General features: G+C 58.4%; 1 protein-coding gene across 8 annotated transcripts; it reads left to right on the forward strand.

The window, feature by feature from the left end:
• Positions 1 to 1133: 1133 nt before the first annotated feature.
• Positions 1134 to 6361, forward strand: gpr171 (G protein-coupled receptor 171). 8 transcript variants are annotated; one of them, XM_055028167.1, is made up of 6 exons: positions 1134 to 1319; positions 3556 to 3605; positions 3688 to 3855; positions 4487 to 4699; positions 4768 to 4896; positions 5562 to 6361. In XM_055028167.1, exons 3-6 carry the CDS (start codon positions 3688 to 3690, stop codon positions 6084 to 6086), a joined length of 1035 nt encoding a protein of 344 aa, XP_054884142.1. In that variant the 5' UTR covers positions 1134 to 1319; positions 3556 to 3605; the 3' UTR covers positions 6087 to 6361. The 8 variants fall into 8 exon arrangements, with proteins under 8 accessions (XP_054884142.1, XP_054884141.1, XP_054884143.1 ...); XM_055028166.1 differs by having other exon boundaries at positions 1134 to 1244; positions 3553 to 3605; XM_055028168.1 differs by having other exon boundaries at positions 1134 to 1244.
• Positions 6362 to 20820: the final 14459 nt, after the last annotated feature.

Here is a 20820-nt window from a genome sequence, read left to right on the forward strand (position 1 = left end):
AACAAGATGATCATCTGCAAACATCTCTTTGGGAATTACTAAGCTCTTCGTTTTCCTGAGGTTCTGCTGAGAAACAGAACCAGCTGGTTCTTTTCCAGCTCTCTAGTTTTTCCATGAAAATCTGTGGCTTCAACAAAAACTGATTTTCTGTCCTGAACAGGAACTGGACCAGAACTTCAGTTACAACCTTCAGATGTGGTTCTGTTTAGTTCCTGCAGAGAGTTTCAGTTCCTGAGAAGAAGCTCCAGTTGAAACAGTTCAAACCTCCTGATCTCTTTAATAATCTCCCAATAATCTCCCAATAATCCAGAGTTTTAATTGCCCTGGCTCCTTTAAATGTGAAGAGTTCTTGACAATGAGTCAAAGTCTGATTGGTTCACTAATCAGGAGCGAACGCAACGCTGGGAAAAGTATTTATACCTTTAATGTTTCCTGCTGCTCCTGCATCAAGTAAATGTCAGATTATCAGATTATTGTTCATCTCAAATAAAGATAACTTGAGAAAACATAAAAAGCTTTTTTCAACCTATGATTTCTGTAACTAAGAGGGTTAATTTCTGGAAATATCTGTGTGCAATTTGTTTTATTGATCTATACTTAGTCTGTTCATCAGGAAACTGCTGGGATTTCATTCAAAAGTCTAAGTTTTTGTGTTTTTATCTCTTAGATTGTTAATAAAAAAGTTAAACTTTGATCACATTCTGTCAGATGTACTTCAGATTCATTCATTCATCATTTCAGGCCATGAAACAAGATGAGAAAATCCAGAATAATCCAAGAACAGAGAATTATTGATGAAGAGCGAAAAGCAGCGAGGACCCCTAGCGGCGACGAGCGGAACAACAGGACAACACATTTCCTGCTCATTCATTGAAACGCATATTATTCACTTTCTGATAAATATGACGTCATCATCCTCCAAACACCGCATTCAAGCAACAAAATCAACCTGAAACTAAATATTCATCATCAGGAAAAACCTCACAGTGTGTCTCTATGTGTGTGTGTGTGTGTGTGTGTGTGTGTGTGTGTGTGTGTGTGTGTGTGTGTCTCTATGTATGTGTGAGTGTGTGTGTGTGTGGGCGGTCACACTGACGCCAGCAGCTCTCTCTCATACAGGAAACCTTCCAGCATCTGCTCAATCTGCAGCAGTGCACCGAACCCTGCGGAGCCCAGCAGAACCGGGCCACGTTCCCAGGGGCCCAAGGCGCGGTCTGCGAGCCAGAGACGGTACGGATCAGCAGGTAAAGAAGGTCCAACTTGGCTCCGCTGTGATCAGAAACAGATCGGATGTTAAAACGAGGCTGCAGTGTAAAACGGTAATGGAGGGCAGTTTGTTCTGAGAGATGTCTCACTGATGATTATTTTAACATGTTTCTCAAGGTTAATTAACACATGAAAATAAATGCAAATGTTTTGGACCTTGACTGAAAAACACGGCAGAAGAACCTGGAAGGTCCAGGAAGAAGAAACATTCAACCAATCGGATCCCTGAACCGGGTCAGGAGTTCACTGTTTAACGGTGATGCTTCATCAAACTGGACTTCAGCTCACTGACTGGGAGTCAAGGATGAGTTACTGGGAAACTGAGCATAAATTAGGAAATGTGTGAAGATGTGTTTGTACAGACAGAGACATGAAAACGTCCAGATGAAGGAACATGCAGAGCAGCGTGCAGAGAGATGAAGATAAGCGCCTGCAGCAGCCATTTTGTCCTCATTTCTCTGTTTTTGGTCATTGTGGATCAGTTTTAGTGTTGCTCTGTGGCTGAAGCAAAACTGCTGCTGGTTTAAACCTGAAGACTCTGCAGCTGTGAAGCTCATTTCGTCTCTTTTAGGGAGTTTTTAATCTGGAGAGTTTCAGATTCAGAAAACTTGCTGCTCTTCCTTCCAGTCTGAGAAAAACTGTCATTTTGATCTGATGAGTCTCAACCTGTTTCTGATTCGTCACCTCAGATCATCCGCTTGTTTTTAGCAAAGTTTCCCCGTCTGACACTCAGCAGCCGACGCTTCCTGTCACTGAAAGGTCATGCGTGTCCGTCTGAGCGAGTGGGACGGGATGAGAAATCGGACAGGATGAGTGTTTTGCAGCTGCCTTCTGCTGCTGGTGACCTTTAACCCACGGCTGTCTGGAACGCGTCACTGGTGGAAAGTGGATGATTGTTGTGTTTCAGGGTTTTCAGAACGTAAGGAGGAGACGCTCTGTTTCACCTCGACGTGCCGAAAAGCTCGTCTGAAACCACAGAGGCTCATCTGCATCCTGTCAGACTGTCGGCTCTCTGGTTCCTCTTCCCGCCGCAGAAATCTGAAATCTGCTTGGTTTTCACATGTTCATCAGTGACCATGAAGAGTTTTATCTTTTCATTGCCTTTTACAATCAATCATGATGAACCAGTCAGAACCAGAACGTGTTGTGTAAGATAAATAGATACTCCAGACATGAACTTCATTTTGTTTCACCAGGCAGTGTCTTCCCATGTGCCTTTGGGCAAACTCTGGTCCAGCCTTGATCCAGCAGTGGTGAGCAAACCACTCCTCTTAGTTTCCCTTAAATTAACTTTTCAAAATCGATTCTAATTTTCTTGGCTGTTTTGTAAATTTTCAGTGGAATAAAGTTTGAAGTTTTGATTTTCAACTGTTGAAAATTCTTTAACTAATAAACTTTTATTTGACCGAATATCTTTATATCAAACAAGTAACACAGACAAAATTAGACGGACAATATAAACACAATATCATAAACATGCAAAGCAAATAAACCTGATGCCTCAAGGTTTCAGTCCTTCATTTATAATTTAAATACCATGTTAGCATAGCACTTTAGCATCAGTTCTAGCTAAATACTTGTGGTTAGCACAACTTGCCCTGCTCTCAGGTGACTCATTATTAGCACTAATTGACTGTTTTGGTGACAATGATTGATTTGCAAAGGTCAAGGTAAAAAAGGTCAGACATGTCAGGTTGTGAAGACTTTCTCCAGACACTGTGAACAGGGTCAACATTGAGCTGCAGCATGTTGACCTGATGCACCTTCAGGAAGTGGAAACGTGGAGCTGAGGAGGATCCTGAGGGTTGAGATGATCAAGCTGCTGATTCTGCTGTGAACAGAGTTCATCAGGTTGTTTCAGATCAACTCTTCAGTCAGCAGCTCTGAACATGTCAGGATGGATCTCCATCAGGAGGATCATGACCATGAGGAGCATTGGCAGCAGAACGCCTCCATCACTCAGGAACAAACTGTTAGAGGCGGCGGCCATTACTGCCGATGACATCATTAACCATCGGAAACCGTGACCAACCAGGTTCCAGGAAGTCCTTGCATCATCTGAAGGCTGCAATGTTCCTGTTAGCGAAACCAGTTTCATCGCCTTCGTAATCAGTCACCTCAACAGAACCACTGCTGTAGATCCAATCCATGATCCAGCAGAACCAACATCAGGCTGGATTTATACCCAGATCTATGTTATCCAGCTGCTTTCATTCAGTCAGCGGACGTTGATGTGGCATCATTAAATCTTCATCATCTGTAAATGTGTAAATGTTTCTCTTCCAGCAGAAAGTGAAGCTGCATGTATCTGAGCAGAAGATCATCCTACGATCACGAATGTAAGCAGCCAACAAACCCACAAGACTTTTGCTTCCTCTTCCTCTTTGTGTGTTGAAGCAAACAGGAACCTGTGTGTTCTAGATGGAGCTCCACCTCAACATCACCCCTACAGGAGGACCTGCAGAGAAAAACTGCATCGTCAACGACCAGATGACTCCCTTCATCGTCCTCTACATCCTCATCCTCAGCGTGGGCCTGCCTGGCAGCCTGCTGTCCGTCTGGGGATTCATCCAAAGCCGCAGGTCTCAGGTGGGACAGCAGATCTCAAGATTTCCATTTCGCTCAGTGATATTCCTGCTGTGTCTCTTTAAACACTGATTACCAACTGGAACCAGTTTGACAGATTTTATCAATCACAACGGATCATTTTGTGTTTTGGTTCTGAGACCAAAGTCTTCCTGGAAGGTCCTCAGAACGTTGATGATCATCTTGATGATCATCAAGATGTTTTCTGGTAAATGTGGGACCAGCTAGGTTTTCTTCAGGGTCAGTAGTGGTTCTGGTCTTGGACCTCCCACATGGAGGTCATTTTCTCTGTTTCTTATTGTCACTCTAGTGGTAGTCCAGCTGAACGGTCCTGTGACCGTTTGCTCACCTTATCAGTTCGCTGTCACACAGAAAGAGTTAGATGTGAACACTGTTTCACGCAGAGCAGTTTACTGTGCGACACGGTACGCCATCGTAAAGACGTACCTTTGTGTCCGGCGGACGTCCGCTTTGAGCACCGTGGACGTCCCCGGAGTGGAGTACCTGGACGTAAGCGATGGTTGCTTATGGAGGAATGCAGTAGCTGAGTGTTTCACAGGTCCCTGGCTTTCTCTCTGGTCTGATGTGACTTAATTTGATGTTTGACATTCTGGATGTCTTGCTTGTGTCTCAGCAGAAGCAAAGCACCTACGTCTACCTGGTCAACCTGCTTGTGGCCGACATCCTGCTGCTCTTTGCCCTCCCATTTAAGATCTTTAAGGACCTTGGGGTAGCATCATGGAAGCTCATGGTGTTCCACTGCCAGGCCAGCGGCGTCATCATATACATCAGCCTTTACGCATCCATTGCCTTCCTCGCCTTCATCATCGTAGACCGCTACCTGAAGGTAGAGCAGGACATTCAGTGAGGACCATCTGTGTCTGTGACTGGCATCATGACTCTGTTTTGTTGCAGGACCGCCACACGGCGCGCTCTCTGCGGCTGCAGGAGTCCAGCTTCGCCTGGCTGTTGTCGATGGTGGTCTGGATCTTGCTGCTGCTCATCATGGTGCCCAACATGGTGCTTCCCACAAAGGACAACAAGGTACCACAAGTTCTGCTGATACCAGTGGGATGATAGAAATGAGGTCTTTCTTCTGCAGAGAAGTCTGTTTTAAGTTTAAATTGTTTGAGACCTTGTCGCCTGCAACACTAGCAAAGTTTTCTGAGTCTGACTTTGGTCTTATAACAACAGACCAAACAAATAGGAGAGGTGAAACACCAGGTGTTTTCAATGGGAGAGGAACTGCAGCTCAATAAAACGGTTTGGACTGAGGAAGTTCTAGTTAGTTATAGTTGCTTTAGCAATGCAGTGGACCGGCATATTCAGGAGAGCATCTCCACCACCAACTGGAGTCTCACTTGGCGGACAGCGTTAAACCCAAACGCTCTCCACCAGTCATGGGATAGTTTTCCTGGTCTTGGCCTTGGAGGGCTTGGTGTCAGTCTTGGTGTCAGTCTTGGTGTCAGAAGAACCAAAGTTCACTTCAACTGACCCAAGATTTAAGTTTGTACATGGACCAGAATTCGCTTTTTTGTTTCACATTGGAGTGTTAGTTTGCATTCACACCTCCCAAAAAGAACCAGACTTAATAGACAAGTGAACCAGAGTTCAGTTAAACAGACTAATCAGGGCTGATGTGAATGGACACAAAGAGCCTTTAGATTTTCATGGCCTCTAACTTTCTGCTTCTCTGCTTCTCTGTTCAGATGACAAAGTACCTCAGCTGTTCATCTTTGAAGGAGAGAATCAGCCTCCACTGGCACACGCTGACCGTGTTTCTCAACACGGCGCTGTTCCTCAACGCCTCTGCAGCCGTGCTCATCTCCAGCGCCTTGGCCCTCAAAAGACTCCTGCACAGTCACAGCAACCCCAAACTGTGGCTGGACGCCAGGAAGGTGGTGCTGAGTGTGACGGCCATGGCGCTGGGCCACACCCTCAGCTTCGTTCCCTACCATGTGGTGCGGACGCCGTACACTCTGGCCCAGGCCGAGGTCATCAAGGACTGCCAGACCAAGAGGCAGCTGTTTCTGGGGAAGGAGTCCACGCTGTTCCTGAGCCTGCTCCACGTCTGCCTCGACCCGCTTCTCTTCTTCCACCTGGACGCTGCGTTCAGAGAAACAGTCAGGCGGCTCCTTCGCCGCAGCAGAAACCAGGCCGTTGGTGCAGAGGAGCAGGTCATGGAGGAAGTGATGCTGCCACAAGTTCATGCAGAGGAGAATACTGCTGTCTAATCACAGCTCTGCAAAGACGATGAACAACATTGCAGATGCTGCAGCAGATGCTCCAGACACTGGATGTTTACGTGAATTCAAGAACAAAGACCAACATTTGTGTGGCGCAGTGGTTAGAGCCGCAGATCGGATTCAGACTCGTCTTGAGTTCGAGTCTCACTTCCTTTGCCAAAACTTACAAAACAAAGAAAACAGACTTTTATCTACTCAGCAGGTGTAAGATGGCTGAACTGGAATATTACCAGGACCTAACTGGTAATAAAGATGGTACTGTATTCATATTGTGTTTCTTGCACTGCCCATGGAGCTGGCTCTGTACGACTTTATTCTCAGTGTGATACAGTGAGAATGAATTTGGAGGAAAGTTACGTGATGCTTCCAGATTCATCACAACCCAAAGACGTGATTCACACCAGGTGGTGAACAGTTCAGGAGATTATGAGACAGTTCAGTGAATCGTTCATAATTTCAGTGAATCGTTCATAACTTCCTGCACTCAGCGGTTTCTGTCACTGAGAAGAAACAGTTTCATCCATTCATCCGCTTGATGTGTGACGGCTTGTTGAATATTGAACTACATTAATGCGAGTAAATATCATAATTATTATTTCAACAACTGATGATTGGTTTGAACAAAATGATGGACAACAAAAACTCGTCTGCTTTCAGGCGTTAAAAAGGAAATCTGACAGTTTGTTGTCCAGAATCTGTCGTGTTGTGCAAAAAGCAGCAGAGGGCAGCAGAGGGCAGCAGAGGGCAGCAGAGGGCAGCAAAGGGCAGTAGAAGGCAGTAGAGGGCAGCAGAGGGCAGCAAAGGGCAGTAGAAGGCAGTAGAGGGCAGCAGAGGGCAGCAAAGGGCAGTAGAGGGCAGTAGAGGGCAGCAGAGGGCAGTAGAGGGCAGTAGAGGGCAGCAGAGGGCAGCAGAGGGCAGTAGAGGGCACTAGAGGGCAGCAGAGGGCAGTAGAGGGCAGCAGAGGGCAGTAGAGGGCAGCAGTGGGCAGCAGGGGGCAGTAGAGGGCAGCAGAGGGAAGCAGAGGGCAGTAGAGGGCAGCAGAGGGCAGTAGAGGGCAGCAGAGGGCAGCAGAGGGCAGTAGAGGGCAGTAGAGGGCAGCAGAGGGCAGCAGAGGGCACTAGAGGGCAGCAGAGGGCAGTAGAGGGCTGCAGAGGGCAGTAGAAGGCAGTAGAGGGCAGCAGAGGGCAGAAGAGGGCAGTAGAGGGCAGCAGAGGGCAGCAGAGGGCAGTAGAGGGCAGCAGTGGGCAGCAGGGGGCAGTAGAGGGCAGCAGTGGGCAGCAGGGGGCAGTAGAAGGCAGTAGAGGGCAGCAGAGGGAAGCAGAGGGCAGTAGAGGGCAGCAGAGGGCAGTAGAGGGCAGTAGAGGGCAGCAGAGGGCAGTAGAGGGCAGCAGAGGGCAGAAGAGGGCAGTAGAGGGCAGCAGAGGGCAGTAGAGGGCAGCAGGGGGCAGTAGAGGGCAGTAGAGGGCAGTAGAAGGCAGTAGAGGGCAGCAGAGGGCAGTAGAGGGCAGCAGAGGGCAGTAGAGGGCACTAGAGGGCAGTAGAAGGCAGTAGAGGGCAGCAGAGGGCAGAAGAGGGCAGTAGAGGGCAGCAGAGGGCAGTAGAGGGCAGCAGTGGGCAGTAGAGGACAGAAGAGGGAAGCAGAGGGCAGTAGAGGGCAGCAGAGGGCAGCAGAGGGCAGTAGAGGGCAGCAGAGGGCAGCAGAGGGCACTAGAGGGCAGCAGAGGGCAGTAGAGGGCTGCAGAGGGCAGTAGAAGGCAGTAGAGGGCAGCAGAGGGCAGAAGAGGGCAGTAGAGGGCAGCAGAGGGCAGTAGAGGGCAGCAGGGGGCAGTAGAGGGCAGCAGAGGGAAGCAGAGGGCAGTAGAGGGCAGCAGTGGGCAGCAGAGGACAGCAGAGGGAAGCAGAGGGCAGTAGAGGGCAGCAGAGGGCAGCAGAGGGCAGTAGAGGCAGTAGAGGGCAGCAGAGGGCAGTAGAGGGCAGTAGAGGGCAGCAGAGGGCAGTAGAGGGCAGTAGAGGGCAGCAGAGGGCAGCGGAGGGCAGCAGAGGGCAGCAGAGGGCAGCAGTGGGCAGCAGTGGGCAGTAGAGGGCAGCAGTGGGCAGCAGAGGGCAGTAGAGGGCAGTAGAGGGCAGCAGTGGGCAGCAGTGGGCAGCAGAGGGCAGTAGAGGGCAGTAGAGGGCAGCAGAGGGCAGCAGAGGGCAGCAGAGGGCAGCAGAGGGCAGCAGTGGGCAGCAGTGGGCAGTAGAGGGCAGCAGTGGGCAGCAGAGGGCAGTAGAGGGCAGTAGAGGGCAGTAGAGGGCAGCAGTGGGCAGCAGAGGGCAGTAGAGGGCAGTAGAGGGCAGCAGAGGGCAGCAGAGGGCAGCAGAGGCAGCAGAGGGCAGCAGTGGGCAGCAGGGGGCAGTAGAGGGCAGCAGTGGGCAGCAGAGGGCAGTAGAGGGCAGTAGAGGGCAGCAGAGGGCAGCAGAGGGAGGTAGAGAGCAGCAGAGGGCAGTAGAGGGCAGCAGAGGGCAGTAGAGAGCAGTAGAGAGCAGTAGAGGGCAGCAGAGGGCAGCAGAGGGCAGCAGTGGGCAGCAGAGGGCAGTAGAAGGCAGCAGAGGGCAGTAGAGAGCAGCAGAGGGCAGTAGAAGGCAGCAGAGGGCAGTAGAGAGCAGCAGAGGGCAGTAGAAGGCAGCAGAGGGCAGTAGAGGGCAGCAGAGGGCAGCAGAGGGCAGTAGAGGGCAGCAGAGGGCAGCAGAGGGCAGCAGAGGGCAGCAGAGGGCAGTAGAGGGCAGCAGAGGGCAGCAGAGGGCAGTAGAGGGCAGTAGAGGGCAGCAGAGGGCAGTAGAGGGCAGTAGAAGGCAGCAGAGGGCAGCAGAGGGCAGTAGAGGGAAGCAGAGGGCAGCAGAGGGCAGTAGAGGGCAGCAGAGGGCAGTAGAGGGCAGCAGAGGGCAGTAGAAGGCAGCAGAGGGCAGTAGAGGGCAGCAGAGGGCAGTAGAGGGCAGCAGAGGGCAGCAGAGGGCAGTAGAGGGCAGCAGAGGCAGCAGAGGGCAGCAGAGGGCAGCAGAGGGCAGTAGAGGGCAGCAGAGGGCAGCAGAGGGCAGTAGAGGGCAGCAGAGGGCAGTAGAGGGCAGCAGAGGGAAGCAGAGGGCAGTAGAGGGCAGTAGAGAGCAGTAGAGGGCAGTAGAGGGCAGCAGAGGGCAGCAGAGGGCAGTAGAGGGCAGCAGAGGGCAGCAGAGGGAGCAGAGGGCAGCAGTGGGCAGTCGAAGGCAGCAGAGGGCAGTAGAGGGCAGCAGAGGGCAGTAGAGGGCAGTAGAGGGCAGCAGAGGGCAGTAGAGGGCAGCAGAGGGCAGTAGAGGGCAGCAGAGGGCAGCAGAGGGCAGTAGAGGGCAGTAGAGAGCAGTAGAGAGCAGTAGAGGGCAGCAGAGGGCAGCAGAGGGCAGCAGAGGGCAATAGAGGGCAGCAGAGGGCAGTAGAGGGCAGCAGAGGGCAGCAGAGGGCAGTAGAGGGCAGTAGAGAGCAGTAGAGGGCAGTAGAGGGCAGCAGAGGGCAGTAGAGAGCAGCAGAGGGCAGTAGAAGGCAGCAGAGGGCAGTAGAGAGCAGCAGAGGGCAGTAGAAGGCAGCAGAGGGCAGTAGAGGGCAGCAGAGGGCAGCAGAGGGCAGCAGAGGGCAGTAGAGGGCAGCAGAGGGCAGCAGAGGGCAGTAGAGGGCAGCAGAGGGCAGCAGAGGGCAGTAGAGGGCAGCAGAGGGCAGCAGAGGGCAGTAGAGGGCAGCAGAGGGCAGCAGAGGGCAGCAGAGGGCAGCAGAGGGCAGTAGAGGGCAGCAGAGGGCAGCAGAGGGCAGTAGAGGGCAGTAGAGGGCAGCAGAGGGCAGTAGAGGGCAGTAGAAGGCAGCAGAGGGCAGCAGAGGGCAGTAGAGGGCAGCAGAGGGCAGCAGAGGGCAGTAGAGGGCAGCAGAGGGCAGTAGAGGGCAGCAGAGGGCAGTAGAAGGCAGCAGAGGGCAGTAGAGGGCAGCAGAGGGCAGTAGAGGGCATCAGAGGGCAGCAGAGGGCAGTAGAGGGCAGCAGAGGGCAGCAGAGGGCAGCAGAGGGCAGTAGAGGGCAGCAGAGGGCAGCAGAGGCAGTAGAGGGCAGCAGAGGGCAGTAGAGGGCAGCAGAGGGAAGCAGTGGGCAGTAGAGGGCAGTAGAGAGCAGTAGAGGGCAGTAGAGGGCAGCAGAGGGCAGCAGAGGGCAGTAGAGGGCAGCAGAGGGCAGCAGTGGGCAGTCGAAGGCAGCAGAGGGCAGTAGAGGGCAGCAGAGGGCAGCAGAGGGCAGCAGAGGGCAGCAGTGGGCAGTCGAAGGCAGCAGAGGGCAGTAGAGGGCAGCAGAGGGCAGCAGAGGGCAGTAGAGGGCAGTAGAGGGCAGCAGAGGGCAGTAGAGGGCAGCAGAGGGCAGTAGAGGGCAGCAGAGGGCAGCAGAGGGCAGTAGAGGGCAGTAGAGAGCAGTAGAGAGTAGAGGGCAGCAGAGGGCAGCAGAGGGCAGCAGAGGGCAGCAGAGGGCAGTCGAAGGCAGCAGAGGGCAGTAGAGGGCAGCAGAGGGCAGCAGAGGGCAGTAGAGGGCAGTAGAGGGCAGCAGAGGCAGTAGAGGGCAGCAGAGGGCAGTAGAGGGCAGCAGAGGGCAGCAGAGGGCAGTAGAGGGCAGTAGAGAGCAGTAGAGAGCAGTAGAGGGCAGCAGAGGGCAGCAGAGGGCAGCAGAGGGCAGTAGAGGGCAGCAGAGGGCAGTAGAGGGCAGCAGAGGGCAGCAGTGGGCAGTAGAGGGCAGTAGAGAGCAGTAGAGGGCAGTAGAGGGCAGCAGAGGCAGTAGAGAGCAGCAGAGGGCAGTAGAAGGCAGCAGAGGGCAGTAGAGGGCAGCAGAGGGCAGCAGAGGGCAGTAGAGGGCAGCAGAGGGCAGCAGAGGGCAGCAGTGGGCAGCAGAGGGCAGCAGAGGGCAGTAGAAGGCAGCAGAGGGCAGCAGAGGGCAGTAGAGGGCAGCAGAGGGCAGTAGAGGGCAGCAGAGGGCAGCAGAGGGCAGTAGAGGGCAGCAGAGGGCAGCAGAGGGCAGTAGAGGGCAGCAGAGGGCAGTAGAGGGCAGCAGAGGGCAGCAGAGGGCAGCAGAGGGCAGTAGAAGGCAGCAGAGGGCAGCAGAGGGCAGTAGAGGGCAGCAGAGGGCAGCAGAGGGCAGTAGAGGGCAGCAGAGGGCAGTAGAGGGCAGGAGAGGGCAGTAGAAGGCAGCAGAGGGCAGCAGAGGGCAGTAGAGGGCAGCAGAGGGCAGTAGAGGGCAGCAGAGGGCAGCAGAGGGCAGTAGAGGGCAGTAGAGAGCAGTAGAGGGCAGTAGAGGGCAGCAGAGGGCAGCAGAGGGCAGTAGAGGGCAGCAGTGGGCAGTAGAAGGCAGCAGAGGGCAGTAGAGGGCAGTAGAGGGCAGCAGAGGGCAGTAGAGAGCAGCAGAGGGCAGTAGAAGGCAGCAGAGGGCAGTAGAGAGCAGCAGAGGGCAGTAGAAGGCAGCAGAGGGCAGTAGAGGGCAGCAGAGGGCAGCAGAGGGCAGCAGAGGGCAGTAGAGGGCAGCAGAGGGCAGCAGAGGGCAGTAGAGGGCAGCAGAGGGCAGCAGAGGGCAGTAGAGGGCAGCAGAGGGCAGCAGAGGGCAGTAGAGGGCAGCAGAGGGCAGCAGAGGGCAGCAGAGGGCAGCAGAGGGCAGTAGAGGGCAGCAGAGGGCAGCAGAGGGCAGTAGAGGGCAGTAGAGGGCAGCAGAGGGCAGCAGAGGGCAGTAGAGGGCAGTAGAGAGCAGTAGAGAGCAGTAGAGGGCAGCAGAGGGCAGCAGAGGGCAGCAGTGGGCAGTCGAAGGCAGCAGAGGGCAGTAGAGGGCAGCAGAGGGCAGCAGAGGGCAGTAGAGGGCAGTAGAGGGCAGCAGAGGGCAGTAGAGGGCAGCAGAGGGCAGTAGAGGGCAGCAGAGGGCAGCAGAGGGCAGTAGAGGGCAGTAGAGAGCAGTAGAGAGCAGTAGAGGGCAGCAGAGGGCAGCAGAGGGCAGCAGAGGGCAGTAGAGGGCAGCAGAGGGCAGTAGAGGGCAGCAGAGGGCAGCAGTGGGCAGTAGAGGGCAGTAGAGAGCAGTAGAGGGCAGTAGAGGGCAGCAGAGGGCAGTAGAGAGCAGCAGAGGGCAGTAGAAGGCAGCAGAGGGCAGTAGAGGGCAGCAGAGGGCAGCAGAGGGCAGTAGAGGGCAGCAGAGGGCAGCAGAGGGCAGCAGTGGGCAGCAGAGGGCAGCAGAGGGCAGTAGAAGGCAGCAGAGGGCAGCAGAGGGCAGTAGAGGGCAGCAGAGGGCAGTAGAGGGCAGCAGAGGGCAGCAGAGGGCAGTAGAGGGCAGCAGAGGGCAGCAGAGGGCAGTAGAGGGCAGCAGAGGGCAGTAGAGGGCAGCAGAGGGCAGCAGAGGGCAGCAGAGGGCAGTAGAAGGCAGCAGAGGGCAGCAGAGGGCAGTAGAGGGCAGCAGAGGGCAGCAGAGGGCAGTAGAGGGCAGCAGAGGGCAGTAGAGGGCAGGAGAGGGCAGTAGAAGGCAGCAGAGGGCAGCAGAGGGCAGTAGAGGGCAGCAGAGGGCAGAAGAGGGCAGTAGAGGGCAGCAGAGGGCAGCAGAGGGCAGTAGAGGGCAGCAGTGGGCAGCAGGGGCAGTAGAGGGCAGCAGTGGGCAGCAGGGGGCAGTAGAAGGCAGTAGAGGGCAGCAGAGGGAAGCAGAGGGCAGTAGAGGGCAGCAGAGGGCAGTAGAGGGCACTAGAGGGCAGCAGAGGGCAGTAGAGGGCTGCAGAGGGCAGTAGAAGGCAGTAGAGGGCAGCAGAGGGCAGAAGAGGGCAGTAGAGGGCAGCAGAGGGCAGTAGAGGGCAGCAGGGGGCAGTAGAGGGCAGAAGAGGGAAGCAGAGGGCAGTAGAGGGCAGCAGAGGGCAGCAGAGGGCAGTAGAGGGCAGTAGAGGGCAGCAGAGGGCAGCAGAGGGCACTAGAGGGCAGCAGAGGGCAGTAGAGGGCTGCAGAGGGCAGTAGAAGGCAGTAGAGGGCAGCAGAGGGCAGAAGAGGGCAGTAGAGGGCAGCAGAGGGCAGTAGAGGGCAGCAGGGGGCAGTAGAGGGCAGCAGAGGGAAGCAGAGGGCAGTAGAGGGCAGCAGTGGGCAGCAGAGGACAGCAGAGGGAAGCAGAGGGCAGTAGAGGGCAGCAGAGGGCAGCAGAGGGCAGTAGAGGGCAGTAGAGGGCAGCAGAGGGCAGTAGAGGGCAGTAGAGGGCAGCAGAGGGCAGTAGAGGGCAGTAGAGGGCAGCAGAGGGCAGCGGAGGGCAGCAGAGGGCAGCAGAGGGCAGCAGTGGGCAGCAGTGGGCAGTAGAGGGCAGCAGTGGGCAGCAGAGGGCAGCAGAGGGCAGTAGAGGGCAGTAGAGGGCAGCAGAGGGCAGCGGAGGGCAGCAGAGGGCAGCAGAGGGCAGCAGTGGGCAGCAGTGGGCAGTAGAGGGCAGCAGTGGGCAGCAGAGGGCAGTAGAGGGCAGTAGAGGGCAGTAGAGGGCAGCAGTGGGCAGCAGAGGGCAGTAGAGGGCAGTAGAGGGCAGCAGAGGGCAGCGGAGGGCAGCAGAGGGCAGCAGAGGGCAGCAGTGGGCAGCAGTGGGCAGTAGAGGGCAGCAGAGGGCAGCAGAGGCAGTAGAGGGCAGTAGAGGGCAGCAGAGGGCAGCAGAGGGAGGTAGAGAGCAGCAGAGGGCAGTAGAGGGCAGCAGAGGGCAGTAGAGAGCAGTAGAGAGCAGTAGAGGGCAGCAGAGGGCAGCAGAGGGCAGCAGTGGGCAGCAGAGGGCAGTAGAAGGCAGCAGAGGGCAGTAGAGAGCAGCAGAGGGCAGTAGAAGGCAGCAGAGGGCAGTAGAGAGCAGCAGAGGGCAGTAGAAGGCAGCAGAGGGCAGTAGAGGGCAGCAGAGGGCAGCAGAGGGCAGTAGAGGGCAGCAGAGGGCAGCAGAGGGCAGCAGAGGGCAGCAGAGGGCAGTAGAGGGCAGCAGAGGGCAGCAGAGGGCAGTAGAGGGCAGTAGAGGGCAGCAGAGGGCAGTAGAGGGCAGTAGAAGGCAGCAGAGGGCAGCAGAGGGCAGTAGAGGGCAGCAGAGGGCAGCAGAGGGCAGTAGAGGGCAGCAGAGGGCAGTAGAGGGCAGCAGAGGGCAGTAGAAGGCAGCAGAGGGCAGTAGAGGGCAGCAGAGGGCAGTAGAGGGCAGCAGAGGGCAGCAGAGGGCAGTAGAGGGCAGCAGAGGGCAGCAGAGGGCAGCAGAGGGCAGTAGAGGGCAGCAGAGGGCAGCAGAGGGCAGTAGAGGGCAGCAGAGGGCAGTAGAGGGCAGCAGAGGGCAGCAGTGGGCAGTAGAGGGCAGTAGAGGGCAGTAGAGGGCAGTAGAGGGCAACAGAGGGCAGCAGAGGGCAGTAGAGGGCAGCAGAGGGCAGCAGAGGGGAGCAGAGGGGAGCAGAGGGCAGTCGAAGGCAGCAGAGGGCAGTAGAGGGCAGCAGAGGGCAGTAGAGGGCAGTAGAGGGCAGCAGAGGGCAGTAGAGGGCAGCAGAGGGCAGTAGAGGGCAGCAGAGGGCAGCAGAGGGCAGTAGAGGGCAGTAGAGAGCAGTAGAGAGCAGTAGAGGGCAGCAGAGGGCAGCAGAGGGCAGCAGAGGGCAATAGAGGGCAGAGGGCAGTAGAGGGCAGCAGAGGGCAGCAGTGGGCAGTAGAGGGCAGTAGAGAGCAGTAGAGGGCAGTAGAGGGCAGCAGAGGGCAGTAGAGAGCAGCAGAGGGCAGTAGAAGGCAGCAGAGGGCAGTAGAGAGCAGCAGAGGGCAGTAGAAGGCAGCAGAGGGCAGTAGAGGGCAGCAGAGGGCAGCAGAGGGCAGCAGAGGGCAGTAGAGGGCAGCAGAGGGCAGCAGGGGCAGTAGAGGGCAGCAGAGGGCAGCAGAGGGCAGTAGAGGGCAGCAGAGGGCAGCAGAGGGCAGTAGAGGGCAGCAGAGGGCAGCAGAGGGCAGCAGAGGGCAGCAGAGGGCAGTAGAGGGCAGCAGAGGGCAGCAGAGGGCAGTAGAGGGCAGTAGAGGGCAGCAGAGGGCAGTAGAGGGCAGTAGAAGGCAGCAGAGGCAGCAGAGGGCAGTAGAGGGAAGCAGAGGGCAGCAGAGGGCAGTAGAGGGCAGCAGAGGGCAGTAGAGGGCAGCAGAGGGCAGTAGAAGGCAGCAGAGGGCAGTAGAGGGCAGCAGAGGGCAGTAGAGGGCATCAGAGGGCAGCAGAGGGCAGTAGAGGCAGCAGAGGGCAGCAGAGGGCAGCAGAGGGCAGTAGAGGGCAGCAGAGGGCAGCAGAGGGCAGTAGAGGGCAGCAGAGGGCAGTAGAGGGCAGCAGAGGGAAGCAGTGGGCAGTAGAGGGCAGTAGAGGGCAGTAGAGGGCAGTAGAGGGCAGCAGAGGGCAGCAGAGGGCAGTAGAGGGCAGCAGAGGGCAGCAGTGGGCAGTCGAAGGCAGCAGAGGGCAGTAGAGGGCAGCAGAGGGCAGCAGAGGGCAGCAGAGGGGAGCAGTGGGCAGTCGAAGGCAGCAGAGGGCAGTAGAGGGCAGCAGAGGGCAGCAGAGGGCAGTAGAGGGCAGTAGAGGGCAGCAGAGGGCAGTAGAGGGCAGCAGAGGGCAGTAGAGGGCAGTAGAGAGCAGTAGAGGGCAGTAGAGGGCAGCAGAGGGCAGTAGAGAGCAGCAGAGGGCAGCAGAGGGCAGTAGAGGGCAGCAGAGGGCAGCAGAGGGCAGTAGAGGGCAGCAGAGGGCAGTAGAGGGCAGCAGAGGGCAGCAGAGGGCAGCAGAGGGCAGTAGAAGGCAGCAGAGGGCAGCAGAGGCAGTAGAGGGCAGCAGAGGGCAGCAGAGGGCAGTAGAGGGCAGCAGAGGGCAGTAGAGGGCAGGAGAGGGCAGTAGAAGGCAGCAGAGGGCAGCAGAGGGCAGTAGAGGGCAGCAGAGGGCAGCAGAGGGCAGCAGAGGGCAGTAGAGGGCAGTAGAGAGCAGTAGAGGGCAGTAGAGAGCAGCAGAGAGCAGCAGAGGGCAGTAGAGAGCAGTAGAGGGCAGCAGAGGGCAGTAGAGAGCAGCAGAGAGCAGCAGAGAGCAGCAGAGGGCAGCAGAGGGCAGTAGAGGGCAGTAGAGAGCAGTAGAGAGCAGTAGAGGGCAGCAGAGGGCAGCAGAGGGCAGCAGAGGGCAGCAGTGGGCAGTCGAAGGCAGCAGAGGGCAGTAGAGGGCAGCAGAGGGCAGCAGAGGGCAGTAGAGGGCAGTAGAGGGCAGCAGAGGGCAGTAGAGGGCAGCAGAGGGCAGTAGAGGGCAGCAGAGGGCAGCAGAGGGCAGTAGAGGGCAGTAGAGAGCAGTAGAGAGCAGTAGAGGGCAGCAGAGGGCAGCAGAGGGCAGCAGAGGGCAGTAGAGGGCAGCAGAGGGCAGTAGAGGGCAGCAGAGGGCAGCAGTGGGGCAGTAGAGGGCAGTAGAGAGCAGTAGAGGGCAGTAGAGGGCAGCAGAGGGCAGTAGAGAGCAGCAGAGGGCAGTAGAAGGCAGCAGAGGGCAGTAGAGGGCAGCAGAGGGCAGCAGAGGGCAGTAGAGGCAGCAGAGGGCAGTAGAGGGCAGCAGTGGGCAGCAGAGGGCAGCAGAGGGCAGTAGAAGGCAGCAGAGGGCAGCAAGGGCAGTAGAGGGCAGCAGAGGGCAGTAGAGGGCAGCAGAGGGCAGCAGAGGGCAGTAGAGGGCAGCAGAGGGCAGCAGAGGGCAGTAGAGGGCAGCAGAGGGCAGTAGAGGGCAGCAGAGGGCAGCAGAGGGCAGCAGAGGGCAGTAGAGAGGCAGCAGAGGGCAGCAGAGGGCAGTAGAGGGCAGCAGAGGGCAGCAGAGGGCAGTAGAGGGCAGCAGAGGGCAGTAGAGGGCAGGAGAGGGCAGTAGAAGGCAGCAGAGGGCAGCAGAGGGCAGTAGAGGGCAGCAGAGGGCAGTAGAGGGCAGCAGAGGGCAGCAGAGGGCAGTAGAGGGCAGTAGAGGGCAGCAGAGGGCAGCAGAGGGCAGCAGAGGGCAGTAGAGGGCAGTAGAGGGCAGCAGAGGGCAGCAGAGGGCAGCAGAGGGCAGTAGAGGGCAGTAGAGGGCAGCAGAGGGCAGCAGAGGGCAGTAGAGGGCAGCAGAGGGCAGTAGAGGGCAGCAGAGGGCAGCAGTGGGCAGTAGAGGGCAGTAGAGAGCAGTAGAGGGCAGCAGAGGGCAGTAGAGGGCAGCAGAGGGCAGTAGAGGGCAGCAGAGGGCAGCAGTGGGCAGTAGAGGGCAGCAGAGGGCAGCAGAGGGCAGTAGAGGGCAGCAGAGGGCAGTAGAGGGCAGCAGAGGGCAGTAGAGGGCAGCAGAGGGCAGCAGTGGGCAGTAGAGGGCAGCAGAGGGCAGCAGAGGGCAGTAGAGGGCAGCAGAGCGCAGTAGAGGGCAGCAGAGGGCAGTAGAGGGCAGCAGAGGGCAGCAGTGGGCAGTAGAAGGCAGCAGAGGGCAGTAGAGGGCAGCAGAGGGCAGTAGAGAGCAGCAGAGGGCAGTAGAAGGCAGCAGAGGGCAGAGGGCAGCAGAGGCAGCAGAGGGCAGTAGAGGGCAGCAGTAGAGGGCAGCAGAGGGCAGTAGAGGGCAGCAGAGGGCAGTAGAGGGAGCATAGAGGGCAGTAGAGGGCAGAGGGCAGTAGAGGCAGCAGAGAGGCATAGAGAGGGCAGTAGAGGGCAGGGCAGAGGGCAGTAGAGGCAGTAGAGGCAGCAGTAGGGCAGCAGAGGGCAGCAGAGGGCAGTAGAGGGCAGCAGAGAGGGCAGTAGAGGCAGCAGGGCAGCAGAGGGCAGAGAGCAGTAAAGAGCAGCAGAGGGCAGTAGAAGGCAGCAGAGGGCAGTAGAGGGCAGCAGAGGGCAGCAGAGGGCAGTAGAGGGCAGCAGAGGGCAGCAGAGGGCAGCAGTGGGCAGCAGAGGGCAGCAGAGGGCAGTAGAAGGCAGCAGAGGGCAGCAGAGGGCAGTAGAGGGCAGCAGAGGGCAGTAGAGGGCAGCAGAGGGCAGCAGAGGGCAGTAGAGGGCAGCAGAGGGCAGCAGAGGGCAGTAGAGGGCAGCAGAGGGCAGTAGAGGGCAGCAGAGGGCAGCAGAGGGCAGCAGAGGGCAGCAGAGGGCAGTAGAAGGCAGCAGAGGGCAGCAGAGGGCAGTAGAGGGCAGCAGAGGGCAGCAGAGGGCAGTAGAGGGCAGCAGAGGGCAGTAGAGGGCAGGAGAGGGCAGTAGAAGGCAGCAGAGGGCAGCAGAGGGCAGTAGAGGGCAGCAGAGGGCAGTAGAAGGCAGCAGAGGGCAGCAGAGGGCAGTAGAGGGCAGCAGAGGGCAGCAGAGGGCAGCAGAGGGCAGTAGAGGGCAGTAGAGGGCAGCAGAGGGCAGCAGAGGGCAGTAGAGGGCAGCAGAGGGCAGTAGAGGGCAGCAGAGGGCAGCAGTGGGCAGTAGAGGGCAGTAGAGAGCAGTAGAGGGCAGTAGAGGGCAGCAGAGGGCAGCAGAGGGCAGTAGAGGGCAGCAGAGGGCAGCAGAGGGCAGTAGAGGGCAGTAGAGGGCAGCAGAGGGCAGTAGAGGGCAGCAGAGGGCAGTAGAGGGCAGCAGAGGGCAGTAGAGGGCAGCAGAGGGCAGCAGTGGGCAGTAGAGGGCAGTAGAGAGCAGTAGAGCGCAGTAGAGGGCAGCAGAGGGCAGTAGAGAGCAGCAGAGGGCAGTAGAAGGCAGCAGAGGGCAGTAGAGGGCAGCAGAGGGCAGCAGAGGGCAGCAGTGGGCAGCAGAGGGCAGCAGAGGGCAGTAGAAGGCAGCAGAGGGCAGCAGAGGGCAGTAGAGGGCAGCAGAGGGCAGTAGAGGGCAGCAGAGGGCAGCAGAGGGCAGTAGAGGGCAGCAGAGGGCAGTAGAGGGCAGCAGAGGGCAGCAGAGGGCAGTAGAGGGCAGCAGAGGGCAGCAGAGGGCAGTAGAAGGCAGCAGAGGGCAGCAGAGGGCAGTAGAGGGCAGCAGAGGGCAGCAGAGGGCAGTAGAGGGCAGCAGAGGGCAGTAGAGGGCAGGAGAGGGCAGTAGAAGGCAGCAGAGGGCAGCAGAGGGCAGTAGAGGGCAGCAGAGGGCAGTAGAAGGCAGCAGAGGGCAGCAGAGGGCAGTAGAGGGCAGCAGAGGGCAGCAGAGGGCAGCAGAGGGCAGTAGAGGGCAGCAGAGGGCAGCAGAGGGCAGTAGAGGGCAGCAGAGGCAGCAGAGGGCAGCAGAGGGCAGTAGAGGGCAGCAGAGGGCAGCAGTGGGCAGTCGAAGGCAGCAGAGGGCAGTAGAGGGCAGCAGAGGGCAGCAGAGGGCAGCAGAGGGCAGTAGAGGGCAGCAGAGGGCAGTAGAGGGCAGCAGAGGGCAGCAGAGGGCAGTAGAGGGCAGCAGAGGGCAGCAGAGGGCAGTAGAGGGCAGCAGAGGGCAGTAGAGGGCAGCAGAGGGCAGCAGAGGGCAGTAGAGGGCAGCAGAGGGCAGCAGAGGGCAGTAGAGGGCAGCAGTGGGCAGCAGAGGGCAGTAGAGGGCAGCAGAGGGCAGTAGAGGGCAATAGAGGGCAGCAGAGGGCAGCAGAGGGCAGTAGAGGGCAGCACAGGGCAGCAGAGGGCAGCAGAGGGCAGTAGAGGGCAGTAGAAGGCAGCAGAGGGCAGTAGAAGGCAGCAGTGGGCAGCAGAGGGCAGTAGAGGGCAGCAGTGGGCAGCAGAGGGCAGTAGAGGGCAGCAGAGGGCAGCAGAGGGCAGTAGAGGGCAGCAGTGGGCAGCAGAGGGCAGTAGAGGGCAGCAGAGGGCAGCAGTGGCAGTAGAGGGCAGGAGAGGGCAGTAGAGGGCAGCAGAGGGCAGTAGAGGGCAGCAGAGGGCAGTAGAGGGCAGCAGTGGGCAGCAGAGGGCAGTAGAGGGCAGTAGAGGGCAGCAGAGGGCAGTAGAGGGCAGCAGTGGGCAGCAGAGGGCAGTAGAAGGCAGCAGAGGGCAGTAGAGGGCAGCAGTGGGCAGCAGAGGGCAGTAGAGGGCAGTAGAGGGCAGCAGTGGGCAGCAGAGGGCAGTAGAGGGCAGCAGAGGGCAGTAGAGGGCAGCAGTGGGCAGCAGCGGGCAGTAGAGGGCAGCAGAGGGCAGTAGAGGGCAGCAGAGGGCAGCAGAGGGCAGCAGTGGGCAGCAGAGGGCAGTAGAGGGCAGCAGAGGGCAGCAGTGGGCAGTAGAGGGCAGTAGAGGGCAGCAGTGGGCAGCAGAGGGCAGTAGAGGGCAGCAGAGGGCAGTAGAGGGCAGCAGTGGGCAGCAGAGGGCAGCAGAGGGCAGTAGAGGGCAGCAGAGGGCAGTAGAGGGCAATAGAGGGCAGTAGAGGGCAGTAGAGGGCAGTAGAGGGCAGCAGAGGGCAGCAGTGGGCAGCAGAGGGCAGTAGAGGGCAGCAGTGGGCAGCAGAGGGCAGTAGAGGGCAGCAGAGGGCAGCAGTGGGCAGCAGAGGGCAGTAGAGGGCAGCAGAGGGCAGCAGAGGGCAGCAGTGGGCAGCAGAGGGCAGTAGAGGGCAGCAGAGGGCAGCAGAGGGCAGTAGAGGGCAGCAGAGGGCAGCAGAGGGCAGCAGAGGGCAGTAGAGGGCAGCAGAGGGCAGCAGAGGGCAGCAGTGGGCAGCAGAGGGCAGCAGAGGGCAGTAGAGGGCAGCAGAGGGCAGCAGTGGGCAGTAGTGGGCAGCAGAGGGCAGCAGAGGGCAGTAGAGGGCAGCAGAGGGGAGCAGAGGGCAGCAGAGGGCAGTAGAGGGCAGCAGAGGGCAGTAGAGGGCAGCAGAGGGCAG

Source organism: Poeciliopsis prolifica, unplaced genomic scaffold, assembly GCF_027474105.1.
Source record: "Poeciliopsis prolifica strain line A6 unplaced genomic scaffold, Auburn_PproV2 SCAFFOLD004, whole genome shotgun sequence".
Taxonomy (NCBI): domain Eukaryota; kingdom Metazoa; phylum Chordata; class Actinopteri; order Cyprinodontiformes; family Poeciliidae; genus Poeciliopsis; species Poeciliopsis prolifica.